At 40.5% G+C, this 19,990-nt stretch overlaps 1 protein-coding gene across 1 annotated transcript; it reads right to left on the bottom strand.

Moving 5' to 3' along the window:
- Window positions 1-3,704: 3,704 nt before the first annotated feature.
- On the bottom strand, window positions 3,705-18,641 carry LOC310936786 (paired amphipathic helix protein Sin3a-like). The gene is made up of 19 exons (XM_083900933.1): window positions 18,580-18,641; window positions 15,171-15,387; window positions 14,733-14,921; window positions 14,437-14,543; window positions 13,960-14,305; window positions 13,584-13,835; window positions 12,734-12,886; window positions 12,168-12,323; window positions 11,177-11,263; window positions 10,955-11,073; window positions 10,505-10,730; window positions 9,012-9,128; window positions 8,589-8,827; window positions 8,281-8,464; window positions 7,379-7,964; window positions 7,069-7,238; window positions 6,502-6,675; window positions 5,664-5,756; window positions 3,705-4,806 (listed from the first exon to the last, which is right to left on the bottom strand). Exons 2-19 carry the CDS (start codon window positions 15,363-15,365, stop codon window positions 4,708-4,710), a joined length of 3,492 nt encoding a protein of 1,163 aa, XP_083757059.1. The 5' UTR covers window positions 15,366-15,387; window positions 18,580-18,641; the 3' UTR covers window positions 3,705-4,707.
- Between the last annotated feature and the right edge of the window lie 1,349 nt (window positions 18,642-19,990).

Below are 19,990 nucleotides of genomic sequence, written 5' to 3'. Positions count from 1 at the left end.
TTGGCTGCTCGAGTGCAGCAGCTATTTGGACATTTGAGTAAAACATTTATAACTACGTTTATAAACTACATACTAATGGGTATTCATGCGTTATAAATGATGAATTAAATATTTATTAATGCATAACTAATGCTAATAGCGCGTAGTTATTATAAAGTATTACCGTTCAAATTTACCATCTTCTTTATTAACGTCTCTGCATTCTGTCGCTAAAGATTGATACTGTGCATCTGTTAATTACACAAAAACTTGATTTTGTTTTTGATTTAAAAATAAAAATAATAATAGAAAAAATATTAATAATATCTAGATATAAACATCACATTTATACAAAACATTTGTGTGGTCATAAATTATACTTAATACACACTGCTGGTGTTTGCACCCGCTCTAAGCATCTACCCAGCAGTTGCCAGACACATTTTATTTATTATTTATTCATGTATACGTATGGTGCAGTGCTGCATCTTCACCGCTAAGAAAGAAAACATTCACAGGATATATAAGTTTACAGCTGGAAGCTGTATAAAGCTCCGAGGCCATGTACACTGAAACTGAGGTAACGGGTACTTTACTGTTGCTACCTAAAGAGACGAGCTGAGGTCGTTTGTTTTGACGTCCTGTGAAATGACGAGGCAGTTTTGAACATTTTTGAGTTTTTGCTTGCTTAAATGTTTTAGTTAAAATTGTGAAATGATTCAAAAGGAGCTGTTGTCACTGGGACAAAAACCAAACCTGCGTCACCTCTATTTCACATAAGCTGCAAACATTTGTACGCTTGAAAGTTAAGACAGTTCCTGAATAATGTCTCACGTGGTTCCACAAGGTGGGGAACTGGGGACTGACAGCCTGAAAAAGATTTTGGCAACTAAATCCAGAGAAAATCCACATAACGCTACAGAATCATTTAAAAATCAACCCGAGCAGTTTGCTGATCTTTAGAGCAGAGGGACTACTATGTCCTGTACTTGACCCGGTACCTGTTCACCTTGAGATAGTGTAGGATCTCTGGGCAGCAGGAGGTGGTGCAGGGCAACAGGTCGTCTTGTCCATCTCCCATCAGCCACTTGCGGCTGTTGGCAGCCATGTCACTGGTCACATGCTCTTTGGCCCAAGCGTCCAGCCACGCCTGAAAGCGTCCATGCAGACGCGGGTTCACCCATTCTTGGGACTGAAAAAGACATCAAGGAGAACACCGCTGAGCCACTGGGACAGAGTCAAATGAATACGTCAACAGAAAATCTGCTTTTTCCATTCGGGGTCATTCAACGGCAACACACAAACATATTAGCCTGATGACGGGAGACGTCATCTGGACATGTTTTTGACTTTAAGAGTTCTGTTGGGAGTTTTCTCATAATTTCTCATCAGTCTCACACAGTTAAAACATGAAACGTGGAACTTTGTTTATAAAACTCACATTTGTAAAGTAGATCAGAGACAAAACTCTATATTAAGCAGTACCAGTACCACATTTGGAAAGACCAAATACATTTTAAGTACCGACTAAAAGTGAGACAAAGAAAAAAAAACTAAAAAACACCCAATATCATTAGAGTGATTATTATTAAAAAAGGCTGAAAATGATTTAAGTTTATTGCCTATTTCAACCAATAATTCACTTTTTAAAGTCAATTACTTTTGCTAATACACTTTATAATTAAGCATAATTATAATTATTATTATATCTAAAGATTTTGGCTTGATTTCATCTGACTGTCAATGTCTTGTACATCTGAAAAACAAAGCTTTCCATCAGTAATCTACACAGTAAGAAGAGGGGAAAAGGAAAAATTATCACAATTCACAATTATTTGTCAGCAATTAACATTTCAAGCCAATAAGTATAGATTATTAATTTTTACAATTAAATGAGATTGTCCAAATCTGTGTTAAAATCTGACTTTAAAGTAAATTCCTTTGCTTTTGCGAACACACTTTTTGCAAATATAATTTATAATGAAGTATAATTATAATTAAATGTAATCTAAGTGTTAATAATAAAGGATAAATAATAACAATAAACATTAAGTGTCAATAATCGCATGTAATCATTATGTAAAACCGTATCGAACTAGAAAAGCACTAGGAGAGCGCAGACCTCCACCAAGGCAGCTCAGTGCCTACAAACTACACCCTGCCGACACGCAGAGTCTATTGTTCACGCCCAAAATGTTATTTAATCACTTGTTCCTGGTCTCATTGCGGACATTTCCTGAAAGTTTCATCCAATTCTGTCCGGTGAAAACACAAACCTCTGGTGGAGATCAAATATGCCGTCTTAATACAATGAAATTGGCCGGACTGTGCACAGTTCCAGTCATATTGGGGCTTAAGTGTGGAGTTTAAAACCAATTTAGGAGCAGAAATAACGCTGATAAGCCGTCTTCTTACCTGGTGGGCCCGTGTGAGTGCTGTGCGCCTGTACATGTAGTCTTCGGACTTGCACACATAGACCATCTTGTAGGAGTTGAGCTTGAACATGCACTCCATCTTCAGCCCCCCGTTAGTGTCCAGCGATTTGTGCGAGGGAGTCTTAGTCATCCGTTGCTGTTGCAGTCGCTCCCATCCTCTCTGGCACTTTCTTATTCGCCTTAAATTCCTGGAGGTACCAAGAGATTTGACAGCCATGAATAATTCTGACCGACCTCCACCGCACATTAACAGATCACATTTACCGGTAAAGTTTGCATAAATGTCTAATATCCACAAACTGTTACTTTGTGTTTGACGGTAAATTTCAGGACAAGGGGAAGTGGTAAGGCACAATATGCAATAATGACATTGAAAAAAATTTGAGAAGAGCATAGTCAAATTTGAGAGGACTGTCCGTTTAAACGATTACTTAAAACCCATGCATTGCAACTCACCGAGTAACAGAATTGGATAGGGGGCGTCAAATCATTTGTGGGCAATGTGGATCTATAAGAGCAGCAGAGGCAGCAGTCGTAATAACTCTGTACAGTGCACAGCCACATACTGTAGTTATATATATTGACAAATCATACTTCTGTGGATTGGAACGTGATCAATATTGTGTGCAGGTTATGGAAATATAATTGTTCACCCCACCTGAATGAAAGTTTTAAATGTGTACTTACCACAGAGGTTACAGGTGAGCATTCAGGGCTCCACTTAAAAGACATGACAGTGAGGCCAATTACAAGTAAAAAGTGTGATACTGAGAACACTGTGATGTGCACATACAGTACGTTCAACCAAAATGTCCAGTGTTATGATGATGAGATGAAGACCCAACACAACTGGAAAAGAAACTGCTGGAATTTCACTGCCATTGAAGATATTGGTAAAAAAAAAAAAAACAGGGCAAATCATGTGACTTCTGTTGCTGCTGACCTCTCATAGATTTGATGAAAATGCAATGAATACATCAAATACAATAAAAAAAATAAGATGTGAAGGACCTCACTGTAAAATCACAGTCAGGTATCAGATATATGCAATGGGTTAAATAAGAGAAAACCTACACATTTTAAAAAAAGACTTTTGAATTGAAATGTGTATGGTAATGGACAGCCATCTCAAAGAAACTAAAAACTCAAAAAGCACCAACAACGATGACATACAAGCACGCCTCTGTGCACAGTGTCCGGAAAGAAATACACCAACATATGAACATACAATTTAGATAATTTTATTTACAAACCCTACTCCTCTGTACAAGTGTTGCAGATAATGTGCTTGACCAGAGTTAAAAAACATACGAGCACTAAGCTCCGTCAACCCAGTGGAAAACTCTCACCCACAACAAAACGTTGCAACGGGAGTGCACCGCTTTCCACTGAAAATGATCACAAACATAACACTTTGTATCACAGACTTAAATATATGGACATTTCAACATTTACAGTTGCAAACAGTGATTGAGTCACATACAGGACCTTTGATCTGAATACAATCACAAACAAAAGGGCATGATAATGAAAAAAAAAGAAGAAGAAGGAAATCCAGACTTCACTGTTATCCCTAAAAGTCTCTCAGATTCTAATGAAGAGCTTCAGTGTCCCAAACTCCGGTCACAAATATTGTAGAAATTCAAATAAAAATGACAAAAGGTGGAACCCATTTGTTTTGCTCTCAGCTTGTGCACTCAGTGACTTTTGTCATCACGATACACAATGAAAATCACCATTATAGTTCTATACAATGTGAAAAAAACAAACCAAATCTTTGCTTATAGATTCAACACCCATCGTCAAGCCAAAACCATTTTAAAAGAACGTTACTCTTAATAAATAAAAAACCCCATTAAAATGAACTGAATCCATTAATAAATAAATTCCATTATTTTTCTTTTTAAAAGATGGCCACTTAAAGTGCAATCTTCCAAGAGAGGCAGAGGTCACAAACAGAGAAAATCACGTCAATGGCCAATAAGTTTTCTAACAGACAGGAGGGGGGCATTCAGATGCTGCAAGTACTTCAGCGTTGCTCTTCTTTATAAACCCTTTCAAACCTTTCATGTTTGTCTGTTACAAAAGAGGAAGAAACCTTATGCCTATAAGTTTTGTGACAAGAGAGAACTTCCTACGTTGGGCTTGTGCAGAAGTCACCACTGTTTCTATGTCTGAAAATGAGTCATAATTGGCAGGAGTTTTGGCTCGGAGTGGAGTGGCTGCTCGGCTGACTAGTGCCTCAGGGCACAAGCGTTAAGAGTGAAGACAAGAGGGTGACATGGCTGGAGCCTCACCTGGGGAGGAACACCGGCTTCTGGGCCAAATGTTCACGCAGCTCTGGGGATGCAGAATCTGAGTTCAGGTATCTGCTCACGTAGTCTGACCACCTCTGCGGAGAAGTAGAGGGCAGTAATCAATGATGTGCAGCAGGTGTTATTGCTTTACATGTCATGCACTTGTGCGCTATTTAAAGTGGACATATTATACCCCATTTCTACAAGTTAACCCAGTTCCCTGGTGTCCTAATGAACATGTCTGTGACATGCTTTGGTCAAAATACCTTAAGGATGAAGCACCACAGCAGTCTGCAGAACGCTCGCTTTTAAGTGCCTGTCTCTTTAAATGCAAATGAGACACAGGAAACTACACGTCACTGAGGCTCCAGCAGCTAACAGCAGTTAGCATTTGGAAAAGCCATCATTTGCCGACTCTAACTGACACATTGCCGTCATATATAAAAGGTATCCACTGGACACGTAAATCCTCTGAGGCTGGAAGTTTGTGTAGAACTCTGTGCTGCACTGTGCAGACAAGAATAGAACACTTCAGACTCTCGCGTTTTTTAGGGACAAAGCGGAGCTCAGCGAGGCAACAATTCCAGGAATGTCTCATTGTGACGTAGCAATGAGTGTGGAAGTCAACATGGCGTGTTTTATCTCCTGGACCACAAAAAACATGAGTGATTCATATTTTTATGAAGTATTTAAATGATTAAAAATTTGATTTTATACGTCTCCTTTAAGAAGACAAATTCTATTCATTAGGGAATAGATTCCCAACTAATCTAAAACCAAATACCAGTCATAATGTAAAGATTAAATCAATATTCTGGGACATAATTAATAATAATAAAAAAGGCAATTTACTGTATAATACTTGTAGAATGGCAGCTGTTCACAGGAGCATGTTGGGGTATCTCATGAACTGATGCCTTAGTAAGTCAAGTTTAATGAAAAAAAGAGTTACCTCTGCCTCTGCCGGCTCATCAGAGATCTCCTCTTCTGTGTCCAGCAGCTCCATGGCCAGACTGACAGAACCACGGCTCTTTGCAAATGTCAACTACAAGAAAAGGTTATCATTAGTGCCATCAATGTGTTAAACTTTGCGATTAAGTCCAAATATTTAACATGTAATAAAAAAAGGAGAAGTCAACTAACACAGTTTTATTTCCTTTTTTTGGATTCCACACCATCCAAAAAAGAAGAAGCCACTCTGGGACTCCACGTGCACACTAGCTAAACATCTATGCCAACAACGATGGTGTTCTTGGCAGAACATCTCTCTTAAAACGTTGACAAAAGCAGCAAAAATTGCATTTGTCATGGGTGAATAATGAAATATGTAAGCAAAAAATCAGACGGCTTACTGAGTTGCTAAAAACATTTGCCAAATCATCATTGTAGAGGACGACTGACTGAGAGAAAACATTTAAATAGCATCTGGAGACAAAGCTCACACGCTACTCCCAAGAGAAAATACTGTGTCATTAAATAAAATATTTCAACAACCACATGTCAACATTCTTACAAGACAACTGTGTACTTTTGAGTAATGTTACAGCACACTTTGCTGTTTAAGAGAGGGAACTGCAGTCACTCACTGAATGAGAGATATTAAGAGTTAGAGCTGCAACTAACCATTATTTTCATAATCGATTAATCTGTCGATTATTTTCTTGATGAATTGTTTGGTCCAGAAAATGTTTAAAAAAACGTTGATCAGTGTTTGTCAAACCTGGAAATGACGATGTTCTCGAATCAGAAGAGAATCTATGTTTAAACTTAATATCTGGGTTTTCTGGTACCTTGAAGCAGTTCTCGTCTGTCATGAGTTGTTCTGCCTTGCGCTGGTAGCCTCCCTCAGCTGTGGTCCTGGATGTCTGCGTAGACAGTGTGCCCCCCGTGGCTTTATTGGCACATTCGCTCAGGTACATGTCTGTGACGCGTGCAGAAACATCATCGGTGACAAGGTGCTGCAGCTGTAAAAGCAAGAGGTAAAACATGCAGAAGCTGTGAGGCAGAGCAGCATTAAATTCAGATACATTCAGTTTCCCTAGTTCCCAATTTGATTCACTTTTACAACCTGGGCTTAGCAGTAGATCAACCCTCAACCAGCTCAACCCTAAAAACTTTGATCTCTGAATTTTATGAACTGAACAACTTATTGATGGATTAAAAACCATCAATATTTTTGGTGATGTTTCTCTATAGAGCTACATTCATTGTTTAATGCTATCACAGTATGGGTCAGGCCTTCTATTGCACACAAAATACATCATATTTCAAAAATGAATACAAAAAGTACATTCTCAATCAGGATTAGACTACATACATTTCACAAAATTAACAGATATAATCTCAAGTGAGCTGACCTGTCTGACAATGCTCTGGATGAGTTTATCCATGGTAAAGGCAATGTAGGCATTGATGGTAAACATTTCCCTCAGAGAGTCTTCGTACTGAACTGGCTCCATGTTTCCATCCAAAAGGTTGCGCACCATTTCCAGAAACACAGAGTAAAAGTCCTCCACATCAATATCCACTGCAGGGAGAAAATAAAGAAATGTGAGGAGTTATATAGTTAAAAAAAAACAAGACCAAGCATATGTGGGGATGAGATTGTTTGTGGGGATGTGAATGCATCAACAAACATATAAACAACTGCTTTGTTTCATCACTTACTAGGCTCTTTCATTTTCAGCTGAATTGCTGGATTTTCATTTTTCTCCCTTTTGACTCCCAACACCTCTCTTTCCCAGTCTTGCTCATGGGTGTCCTCCTCAATCTGCTTTTCGGCTTGCTCGTAGATTCTCAGCAGACGAGAGCAGAGAGTGTGGTGAAGACGTAAGAAGATGTACCAGTAGTTGTTCACAAAGAACAAGTTATAGGCATCGTCTGTTCCCCGTAGCTTCTGAGCTGCCGTGTTGCTGAAGAGGAGCTTTGACTTTGATGGGCTGCCTCCTAACAAGCCATTGTGCTTCTTGGGGCTTTCTTGATTTACGTCCATGTCTTCTTCCTCCTCCTCTTCTTCTTCCTCCTCGACATCAGAGAGCTCACCTCGACGTGCGAACAGCAGGTCAGGGATGAAATGGTGGATGATCTGCTTGATTTTGTACTTGTCTTCTTTTGTGATGCCCACCTGTCTTTTAACATGGTGAATAATGAGGGCAGCTGCATCTTCCAGAATTTGGCTGTCATCGTAGGTCAGGGTCATGTGTGGGCCGGTCGGCGGAGGTGTGGCACTTTCATCAGATGCTCGCTCCTGGCGCTACAAAACAAACAGGAGAACACCGAACACCGAACACCTTCAATCACAATGACCTTGCAGCATACAACAGATAAACCACAGCATCTCTAAATTAATTAACCAATTATTTTGCCCTGATTTTCATCAGCCCCTGACATTATCACTTGGGATTAAATTTCAAAGTAATTTAGTCACAATTGAAGAAAAACCCTGGACTACAATGATGGAAATGTCTATGGCGGTAATAAACACAACATTTCATTATATACTGCATTTATTGGTAAAATTTAAAGTTGTTGCTACTCAAGATCAGATTACATAAAATGGGTGTACTTACATCATCATATAGCAGCTCAATTTCGTTGAGCAGGGTCTTTGAGCGCAGCACTTTCGTGTCATTCTGCTTAAAGTTGATGCCTTGATGGTCCAGAGACTTCAGGTAATACTTTTCATTCTGCTCCCGCCAGATTTTGTTGAAGCCTCTCTGGGCTTCTCTCCACTCCTCCTCCTTCATTCTCAATCTAACAGGGTGACAAAGAAAGGTCGTTCACAACCGTAAGTGATAATAAACCAAATTTGATCAAATCAAATATAAACAAGTTAAGCCTAATGAGGCAGCTAACAAAATCAAATTTGACCAAAAACCTTTTCAGGACTATGGGTACAGACACAGCGGGGTTCCTCTTAAGCCCGTCAATGATGTCATGGGCCTTGTCTCCATATATCCTCTGAATTGCTTTACGGTGAATGACCTCTGAGGAGCCACCCATTGTGTTGTCCAGCTTGAAGCGCAGCTGCTCCTCAGCGGACATCCGGGATAGCTTCCGCTGCACGGCCTCCAGGGCTCGTATCGTGGCGAGGTTGGTCTCCAGCACAACGTCCAGCTAAACGGGAGAAAAATCGGTAACATTTCTGACAAAATAACCTCGAGGAATATATTGCTGGTGGTGTCAGCGAGGATATTCTGGTATCTTTTGACGTATCCAAAACAAGAATCAAGTGCTGCCCGTGTTCTTCTAACCACATAAATAGCAACATTTTCTTTTTACTTTGGAATGTGTTCCTCACCTCAAAGCGTTCATCCTCACATCTGTAAATGTGCTCCTCGTATTGTGTCTTCTTAGAACTCACAAATGTAGAATCCTCAGACCAAGATGGAAAAGACACCCATGTGTCATTCAGAACCTGAAATAGCCAATTTACTTCAATTAAAACATTTCATGCAAACAAAGCCTTAATGGGAATGACCATCAATTTAAGCTGGCAGTTTTTGAGGCACACAGCTTCCACTACAACTGTGATGTGGTGTCTGCTGTGTGTTGTTTAAAGCTCACATAGAGTGGTCCTGTTGCACATATATGTTAGTTATGGAGGTCTACTTACATACATTAACTTGTTTTTATGGACCTCCTAGTTGCTGGAAACGAGCCGATAGAAATCCCTCTTTTCTAATGCTGTTCCTCAGCCGCGATATTTCAGACTGAACTCTCACACCCAGAAGACAGAGTGTGTTGTGATTGACCAGCCAGTGTAGAGCCTTCCCAACTGTCTTGTGATTGGCCAATACCCTGAAGTGACATATTCAGTACACCCGCTCACAGAAGCGCAGCTCCCCCCTCTGGAACGGTGGATGCACTGCTCCTCATTATCAAAACATTGTTTTAACAGTGTTTAAAAATAGCTTCGTCACGACTCCCCGCCGCAGTCCCTCTTATGACTTTGACCCGGGGTCAGACCCAGAGTCAGAAGACACTGTCGCTCGTGAAACACCTCCACAACAGACGTTATTCTTCTTCTGCGGTTCAATGTACGCAACCGGATGTGCCCGGAGCAGGAGGATCTGCTGTTCAGGAGAACCGCTGTTTTACGTAATCGGACCGGGTTTTTTCAGAGATCTCGCTGAGCCCGAGATTACAATAAAACACAGAGTTTCTCAGCAATGGCTGAACTGTTTGTTTCGAAACTTCAGGGCTTCATAAACAAGGTAATGACGCAGATACACACTAAACAACAGCGTTAATTGGAACTTCCAGTCTAGGTCCGCTTTAAAAGACTCATATTATACCCCATTTAACGTAGTTCCCTGGTGTCCTAATGAACATGTGTGGCATGCTTTGGTCAAAATATCTAAAGGATGAAGCACCACAGCAGTTCAATCACCCTGCCAAAACAGCCCTGTTCAGAACGCTCGCTTTTGAGTGCATGTCTCTTTAAATGCAAATGAGACACAGGAAACTACGTCAGCGTCACTGAGGCTCTGGCACCTAACAGCAATAAGCATTTGGAAAAGCCATCGTTTGCCGACTCGAGCAGGCACATTGCCGTCATATATAAAATGTATCCACTGGACACGTAAAAAACATGACTGGGTCATCTTTTTTTCCACACTTTGCCTACTTAAAAGGCCTCCAGAGACCCTAACCGAGATTAAAAAGTTAATTTGTGCCTGGGTTAGTGTGTATGTGCCCTTTAAATCCTAAATACTCAAACAATACAACAAACATTTTGGCCAAGTAATAGAAGGTGTACCTGGTTAGCCTTTTGCAAGAGAAAACACTCACCTCTCTGCATAGTGGCGTCCTTCCTGTGCACTTCGGCTGCTGGTAGCTCTTGGGCAGAGCTCTATAGCTGGATCCCAGCCTCTTGCAGGACGTGTAATCAATCTCCAGGGCAATGCCCTCTGTTGCACGCTCCTTGGGTAAACTCTCAGCGTGGCTCTGCTCTCCATGGCTGAACTCTCGGTAGCCCAGGAAGTTTTTAAACCAGGTGAAAAGTTCTGGGAATTTTCTGTAAATCAAATCATGATAAAATGAATCATTAATAATTAATAATGGGTCTAACAGTTGTATTACATTCACATTACAAATTAATAAATGGCTTGCACTTCATAATTACACCATAGTGGTTTTCATATTTAATAATTATAGAGAACAGTACAGCTATACATACTTGAGCATTGATGATTGCATGCATGTTTATTAATAGCACTGTGAGGCAGTGTGTAAACTCACCCAAGAAATGGGATGACTAATTGGACCAACTCGGCACTAGAAATGACTTCCTGATTGAAGATATGCAGACATCGAAGGAAGTTGTCATAAGCCTCAGAACTCCGAAGAGCCTTCTTCACCTGTTCAAATGAATTTAGTGATGACAAAAATATAAATGAACAGCCCCTTCATGATTTCATCACATCATTAACTTCATACAAACGATGAGTGAGAAATGCTGACCTTCTCAAAGAACATCGTTTCAGTGCTGGTACTGTGTTTGCTGACTTCAGTCAAGCTGTGGTCCTTCCCCATTATTTTGGGTTTCTTCTGCAATAATAATAAAGATACAATATAAGTATAACTGTCCCCAATACAGCATGCAGTAGAGAATGGAAGACACACTCCAATAAGGGTAAATCAGTGATAACAGAAGGAAGCTTTTAACTAGAATGCAATAATGTTATATCAAGACAAAGAGCCTGCCTTAATTTCTGATATAATTTGTCAGAAACAACTCTGTCAAGCTGAATGATTCAAGTGTGTCTCCCTTTTAATTCACAATATTACCTGTGAATGGTAACACATGTTCAGAGAACACAGGTGTCCCTGGTGCACACAAACTTTCATGACACAGCTTACAGAGAGTTTTAGGTTGGATCACAAGTGGTGCACATTGAAATCATCAAAGCAGGCGCAAAGCAGGGGCTTGCCATTTGCAGAAGAGTCTCCCTCATGGACTGTAGGCTTGCATCTCCACGATGCAGTCCTTGCTACAGCCAAGACCGCCATATGATATGGTAGGAAAACTTACATGTGCACTCTGCTGGATTCTAAGGTGTACTACTTGAATAGGTGCGTCTGAGATGGCGGCATACATTTGAAGCAGTTAATTGCAGTTCAAACATGAACTTTACATTCATAGTATTGAATTTAGAATAAAACGTGACAGACCCACTACTCATCACATTTTGGAAAAGTAGATGTTCCGATAGATGGAAATGTTGTGTTTTATATATAGAGATATAAAGTATTATAAATAAAACACTCAGTTAATCTGGAAAAACAAGCTAAGACTAATCTTTAGACAATCTAATGAAAAACCTGCAATAACATTCAATCCATTGGGGACCAGCACACAGAATGTTTTTAGTTCAACATAGAAGAAAGACATAAAAAGTACAAACAGATACTGTAAATATAAACCGACAGTAACATGGTGGGTGGTGTTTACCTTGAGAGGCGGCGTGGCCCCCACACCAGATGGTCTTCTGATCGGCAGGCCATTCTGGCTCAGCCTTTGTTTGTTGTTCGGTAAAGGTCTCTTTACAGTTGCACCATGATCATTACGCACCGACTCTGCCCTGTCTGGTATAACCTTGCCCAGCAGCTGAAAGAAGCACCATCATAACCTCATCAAAGACCAGTCATAAAAATCAACAGGCATGCTCAAAGAGTAAAAAGTAAAAAGGGTAATATGTCGTGACATAACACATGGGCAGGAAACGAGTGACCATGTAGGTGGTGGTATTTCAAATGTGATACATGCTTTGTACAAGAAGCACCAACAGTTTTCATGTACTGCACAGGTGTCACGAGCAATGCAAGTGTCCTGCCCAAGGACACATTGGCATGTAGACTAGTGGAGTCAGGATTTGAACAACCTTCAATTTGAAAGACAACTCATTCTACCACTGAGCTTCTGTACTAATGTATACAAACTGAGTTTCCACAGTCAACAAGCCACATTAGTTTAATGCTGCAGTGAAAGTGAACAATGAGGTATTCACAAAGACTTACCACTGAGCTGTTCGCATCAGGCAAGAACTGTCCAAATTCTGACAGCAGGTCCTCCTGGTTCTTGAACAGCCTTGCCACCTGAGTGTAGACCTCCTGCTCAGTCAGTGCTGGAGTGTAGTTACCGCCTGCCTCTTTAGCATTTCTTTGTTCCTTCTGGATAATTTATAACAAATAAAAGTTGGTGAGATTAGCACTCTGGGTATCCAGTTTTCCAGACAAAAAAAACAAAGCAGCCTGACAGTCCTGGAATCAGAGCTGGAATCAATTTTAGGCAGCCATGTTTACATTGACACACATTATCTGGATCGACACAGATAGAAGAGTAAGAAGAATTACAGATGGTAGGGCAGTAAATGAACTGAGCTTGGAGTCATGTAAATGTCCTCCTTTCCTCTCCCCGTTTAATGAATGCAGGAGCAGAAAGAATCACTGCAGTATGTAGCTGTATTACAAAGAACAGAAGAAACAAGCTTTGCTTGACAATTAAATACATCAATAGAAAAAAGTAAGTAAAGAAAAATTAATATTTAAAAAAAAAAAAAAAAAAAAAGTAGTAGAATAATAAACAGAACATAAGGTCACAAATGCCAGAGAGTACAACCGTGTTTGTTTACAATACAGGCAGAAGTGAAGCTTCTTTCTCAACTACTATTTCTTGGCACTCCAACAACATCTGCACATGTCAAAATGGTTTATTCTCATATAAATGATTGATGCATGTATAAACACCTCATACTACAATAACTTATTTGTATCCATGTAAACAGGGATTTTATAATGTTTTAATCAGAATGATTTTAATTGGATTGAGGAAAATATGTAATACATAGGTACTGATTGATGAAATTACCTGGTATGTGTGCAGGATTTCCAGAAAGGATTTGTAGATTTCCGGCTGACCCTGGAAGCGATTCTTGATCTTGTTGACATAGTTTATAGCATGGTTGAACTCCACAGGCTGGTTGGTTTGGAGAGGTGGCCCACTTGATGGTGTGCCACTAACAGGAGTGTGGGACTGAATCGAGGGTGAGCGTGGGGAGACATAGGATGGGATCGATGGATTGGGCTGGCTGGTGGGTGTATGGGCTGGAGACTGAATTGGCTGTTGAGCATAAAAAGAAACGCACAATTTAGCATTTATCAAACTTAACACACCAATATACAGTAATGTTTCCAGCTCATTATACTTCATTAATTGGCAAATATCTAAGATAAAAATCTTCTACCTTGCTGGTTTTATTTGGAGCTGGTGGGGTGGGGTTGGGAGGAGTAGTGGTGGTAGTGGTGGCGGCGGTGGTGGTGGTGGTTGTGTGAGGGCCAGTCTGCGGCAGAGTCTGGTGCTGGTGATGGCTTGTGGGTTGGCTGGGTGGTCCACTTGGAGGGATGTTGTGAACAGAAATACCTTGAGGGGTGATGTAGTGGATCTGACCTGGTGTGGTTACATTGACTAGGTCATTGGTTTGAATCTCAATCTTGTATCCAGGGGGCAAGAAGGTGTTAAAGCCCATTATCAGGTCTGGGTGGCCCTTGAAGAGCTGTGACACACGGTTGATGACTCCAGGAGTGTCGATGCTGTGGTAACCCAACACATAATTAGTATTTATCACCCTCATCGGTTGGGTTAACAGATTTTGTTCCACTTGACAAATGCTTGAGGATTTCACCCACAAGATTAGGAAAACACCTATGAAATTACAACTCACCTCTGTGACTTAAACTCTTTCATAATATCAAGAAAATCATTATACACTTGAGGCTGATTGCCAAATTGCAGCTTCACTTGATCCAGATAGGACAAGGCATCTTCAACCTGGTAAATGTGTGAGAGTGAGAAATTATTGACAGATCTCATCCCCTTGACCCACATTTTTATAACAAATGAGTGCATGCTACATATGAACTGAGGTGAAAAGGGCAAAAAGGGTCTAAAATGTCAATCAGCTTGATGATGATCACATCATGAACATTTCAATTGCCTGTTTGTCCACGTATTACGTACCTTCAGTCGCTGAAACTGCTGCTGTCCTTGAGTAGAATTTAGGGGAGCAGGTGGATGGACATGACCTTGGATCACTGCAGGACCCTGGGGCGGTACTGACAGGTTATGTGCATGGGGACCAACATGAGGTGCAGTATTGTGTCCATGTCCGTGTCCATGTCCACTTGTGCTCTGAGGCATTGTAGGCACCTTTTAGGAAGAAAGGACACTGAAATGTTACCATCCATAAACATAAAAAATATAAGCATGTCAACAATGGGTTACGAGTTCTGTACATATTTCGTAAGTACGATGCTAACATCGTTTTCAAATTCTGCTCTGATGCTAAGACAAAATAAAGAAAATCTAGAGGCAAACTGGTGCCGAGTTAACAGTGAATATCAACTGATTTAAAACAGCCACTTTGCTGTCAAGGCTGTTGCTTTTATAACATCATACCTGGTAGCCCTGGGGGAGGGAATACTGAATACCAGTGGATGGTTGCATGGTGTCTGTGGCTGCCTCTATCACTGTAGGGGCCGGGGCTAGGGCCCGGTGCTGGAAGCTCTCTGCGATAGCTTGAACTGGGGGACGACGTAACTGCTGTTGCTGGGGTGCAAATATTGATTCCTGGTCCTCTGCACGCCTTTTCATTGTATACACATATTCAAAGAGGCTGAAGTGAACAAAGACAGATGGACAGTTAGCAGGCTGCTAGGGATTACTTACTCTGTGAGTATGACCTTAAGCAAGCACATAGTTTCAAGCATTTGTCAAGAGCAGGCAGCCTGGGCATTTATGGTAAGAGAAAAATAAGCTTGCAGGAAAAGTAAATCTCTTCTGATTTTCACATCCATAATTATACTCAAATGTCCCCATTTGTACAAGAACAGGGGATACATGTTTACTAAAATATTTAATGCATTCTCCAAGCATGGACTGTACAGGGGGTATGCATGTTATAGAGCTGTATGTACCATATATGTATTACTGTGATGATAAATATTATTATTATATGAATGCTAAATTGACACAATCACGTGTGGCTCCAATGGATACAATTTGCTAGATTTGTGAAGTGCATCACACTGGGTTTTTGTTTAGAATAACAGGTGTCAATTTTTAAAACAGCAAAGGTGTTTCTCGAATATCAAAGCTTCGAGGCAATTTTTCTGGTTGTAGGACGCTCATCTTCCCCCCGATTCACATGATGATTTACTGTCATCAGTTCAACTGACAGACGCTGTGATATTAGTGAGCATGCTCTAACTTGACATAACCCATGACGACATTGTGGGTCGGATAAAACTGGTTTGCAGACTGGATCCGACTCCAGGGCCACATGTTGCCCATGATCTAAACTACTGTCATTAAATAGTGTTTTAAGAGAACTGGCACAAATATGTAAAGGTTGGAAAGTATACAATCTATGTTTACATAATTATAACCAACTTTATGTAAAAACATATAACATTTTACTTCAATTTGCACCAAAACTACACATGGAAAATCATGTTAGGTTAATAACTTGAAATACAAATTACAAAGAAAACGGAAAGGCTTATTGTAAATAATACGAATCACTCAGGGAGAAGCAAAGGCAAAAACAAACTTACTTTACTCAAACAAAAGAGTAAAGACATTTTCTGGCAAACAATTGCCTGACTGTGACTGTACCTAAAAACACATACTGTAAATGTTAAGCAGAACGGCTGAGGGTTAGGGACCATCTGTCAAGTCACAAACGCAATTCGCGTGACTGAGTTACCCATTTTATTTTACAACTTAACCGCCCTTTACTTTCCAGATTATAACTTAAGACAAGGAATTCATGACTGACTTGAGTGGACACTGCCAACAAATTAGTGTATATAAACTTAGCTAATTTATAGACACATAAAACCTCCCTTTGAGAACAAATGTATTTAATGTGCATATCTTTAATGCACTACTTTGTGAGACAACAACTTTTCAGAAAACTAATATGTATAAAGACAACTTCTTTTTATGTAGCTTTTTAATTAATTGCTGTTACAATTATAAAGATACGGTCTATTATTATTCATTATTATTGTTGTTAATAAACAGCATGTAGCGGGACAACTGTTAGCCACTGTGCTAGAAAATAACCTGCTCTCCATTAATATGCATATCTCAAATGTTAACAGATTATTGGGACATTAGTTAACCAAATTAAGCTGCAGGTGGCACTAAATATAAAGTCTGGGTCACCACAGTTGATGATGAAAAATAAATTCTGACAATAGCTGTTAATTCATGGTCACTTTTTGTGGCTGCTTCCCATCTATTAGTGTAGCAATATCTGCTTCTTGCAGCATTGCGAGGAATGTTGTGCTTTTTTTGTTACCGTAGCTATCATTCTTTTTTTTAGAACAGTGAAATGCTGAAGCTGGAGTGATTTTTCAGTCAAATATTATTTTTTTTAAATCATAATGTATCCCTTTCCTTTGTCAAATTTACCTTTTATCAATAAGCCAACTTTTCCACCTACCACTAACCAAATAACTTTTTTTTTTTTTTTTTTTAAATCACCATCATCATTCCATTTTGCGCGAATCAAAACGTGAAAAATACAAGAGACCAATGAAAGCCCACATAACGTGGCTTTCCGCACACTCCACGCACGTACAGAGGAAAGTAATTCAGTGACGCTCCCTAAGCGAACGTCATTACATTTGGTCGGCGCAGAGCAGACATTGTGCCCCACTGCCTACAACCACCTTTAAGGGAGAACACGATGGCCGACTGTACGGTTTTCCGTTGCAGATGTCGTGTTTGTCGCATATCCATATTTAGATATTATTGGACGCAATGCCAACATAACTCAATTTTCGGTAAAATTCGGCAAGATTCGTCGAAAAGGGCTAATAATTAGCCGCCAGTTAACACTTTACAGGCGTGTAGGCGCTGTCTTTCTCTGTCGCTCGCTGTAGCCCTGCCTCATCCCCTCCCCCTCTCTGCCAAACACCAAGCTCTGTCCGTTTTTCACGAGCCGACTGCTTTCGCTTGTTCGATGGCTGTTTCTGGCTTTCGCTAGCTCGAAGTTAAGAGGCAAGCAACCTAAGCCACACTAAAGGTTGGTTTAGCATAATAGTGGGCAGGTTTGTGTCTGAAGGTGGTCGATGACAGTCCTTGGTGAACGGGGCTGAGCTAAGCGTTGCAGGATTCACGTTTTAAAACAAGGTGTCGAAAATAAAATAGCCATGTTCGATCGCAACCGTAAACACGACAACATAATGGGCTGCATAATCTATACACGGGCCCCACAGTATTGTTTTACAAAGTTCCGTGAAAAACTGAGGTGGTGGTTTCAGGCTGGGTCAAGACAACACTGGCTAGCCAAAAAGCTAACACCACCTTCCATATGACGCTACCGTCGCATTGAAGTCAAGTTAAACAAGAAGTTTGACAGAAAAGACTGGACTATCAACACAAAACGTATTCTCCACTGGCCGTGTTCATCTCAAAACCACATCGACCCGGGCAGTAAAACACAAAATAGCAAAAACGAAATGCACCAAACTGCACGGAGCCAGGTCAGTCTAGTAAGCATTAGCCTGTCAGCTAATTCATGGTCGTCGCTCTTAGCTTGCTAGCTTGACTAAGTTATCGAACCTGCGAGCTCATACAACCGCTCCTGAAGCAGCCGTGTGTTATTTTCATGTGGGTACTAAAACGCAAAATGGCAATCAGTCGAAAAAAAACAGTTGATGTAAACTCTCTATCAGGTTATTACAAGGAAGGTAGCAGCTCAATACATGCTAGGTTAGCACAACAACCAACCTCCCCCTCCCTCCCAGCAGTACAGGCTGTCTTCGGCTAACGGGCTAACACTACTTTAACTTACCTCGCAGCAGGACTGCCACCAGCAACAGCTTGGAGCACCAGTCTAACGGAGTCCAAACACAAAGCCGCTACTCGGGCATTAAACTGGCATTGGCAAAAAAAGTGAACTTAGGAGAAGTGGTCGCAAGTAGAAATGTCAAAAATTAAATTGACCGTGGAAGCTACGTCGCTAACAACAGTGTATGTATGAAGCGGTGTGCCTTGAACATAGAGGCGTGTCTACCGCGAAGGCGGGCTGGTCTCCTCCCAGTCTCAACTGGAATTGGTCAATTCTTCTGAATGAAAACAAATACTGTACAGGCCGTGAGCCAATGTTAGTGCAGGGCTGGTTAAGATAGAGTTAGTATGTGTACTGGTGTTTTAACGACAGGTGGCACCCGTAGTTTTGCATTACCGCATTCTTCTTCTCTTTCTTTTGCCTCTTCTTCTTTTTTTTCTTTTCTTCATGGGGACACGCTGATGCAGATGAAGTAAGCAAAGGGCCACACATTAAATTATGACAGCACCGATGATCTTGACAGAAACACTTCAGGTTTTTTGAAGCATTGTTGTATGTGGCATTGACACAAAGTCAGCACTGACATTGTAGAGTGAGAACCAGCCTGTCACCCAGACAACACTGTTAATGACAACATGGCTGCCAGCAGGAATAGAAGGAAAGATTATAGCCACTTAACTAAATGCTCACCCAGTAAAAGCTAAGCCTGCTTAAGTTTATGATAGGTTAAAGGTCCACTGTATAACATTAAAATGAAATATGCCACCTGTAATAAATATTTGTATGTGTATTTAGGCAAGAAAGTCACCATGTTTCTACCAGCTACAGCATTGGTTCTCAAAGTGCGGCCCGCGAGCCAATGGCGGCCTGCAGAAACATTTCTGGCGACCCGCAATGAATTACAGTTGATAGTTTTAATCCAGGAGCTACTAAGCTTGTTGAATGTTTATTGGACATTACTGGATACAGACCAATAAGTGTAAACGGTAGAACTGCAATCTGGTCATTAAAATTATTACAAATGTTTTTTTTTTGTCCTTTGGGGGCCCTCAGTCCAATGTTGCATTCTTATTTGGCCCTCAGGTATCAAAACTTTGAGAACCCCTGAGCTAGAGCATGCTTTTTTCGCAATTTGAAACATAAGCTTACAATGCAAATTAATAGGAATGACTTCATTTCTAATATGCAAAGGCTACTTTATTTCCCTGACGTGCTAAGGATTCCTTTATTTGTTACAATCTGCAGTCTCACCATTGGAAGTAAAACTTATTTTCACTGAGGGCCACATCAGCATAATGGTTGCCCTCAAAGGGCCAGATGTACCTGTAAGACCGAATAAATGTAACTAAATGTAAACAAACCCTCAGAAAAACACTTTGAAGCATGGGTGATTTCTTCAGCCACAATAAAAGTA

Source organism: Microchirus variegatus, assembly GCF_963457635.1.
Source record: "Microchirus variegatus genome assembly, chromosome: 14".
In the NCBI taxonomy this organism is placed as follows: Eukaryota; Metazoa; Chordata; class Actinopteri; order Pleuronectiformes; family Soleidae; genus Microchirus; species Microchirus variegatus.
The sequence above is the reverse complement of the archived record's forward strand: the minus strand, read 5'-3'. Positions and strand labels throughout refer to the sequence as shown.

Coding starts and splice junctions, on each gene's coding strand:
- LOC310936786 (XM_083900933.1), bottom strand. CDS start 15,365: ATGAAAAGGCGTGCAGAGGACCAGGAATCAATATTTGCACCCCAGCAA. Junction 14,922..15,170: donor CCCTCCCCCAGGGCTACCAG/GTATGATGTTAT, acceptor TCTTCCTAAAAG/GTGCCTACAATGCCTCAGAG. Junction 8,465..8,588: donor GTACCCATAGTCCTGAAAAG/GTTTTTGGTCAA, acceptor TCACCCTGTTAG/ATTGAGAATGAAGGAGGAGG.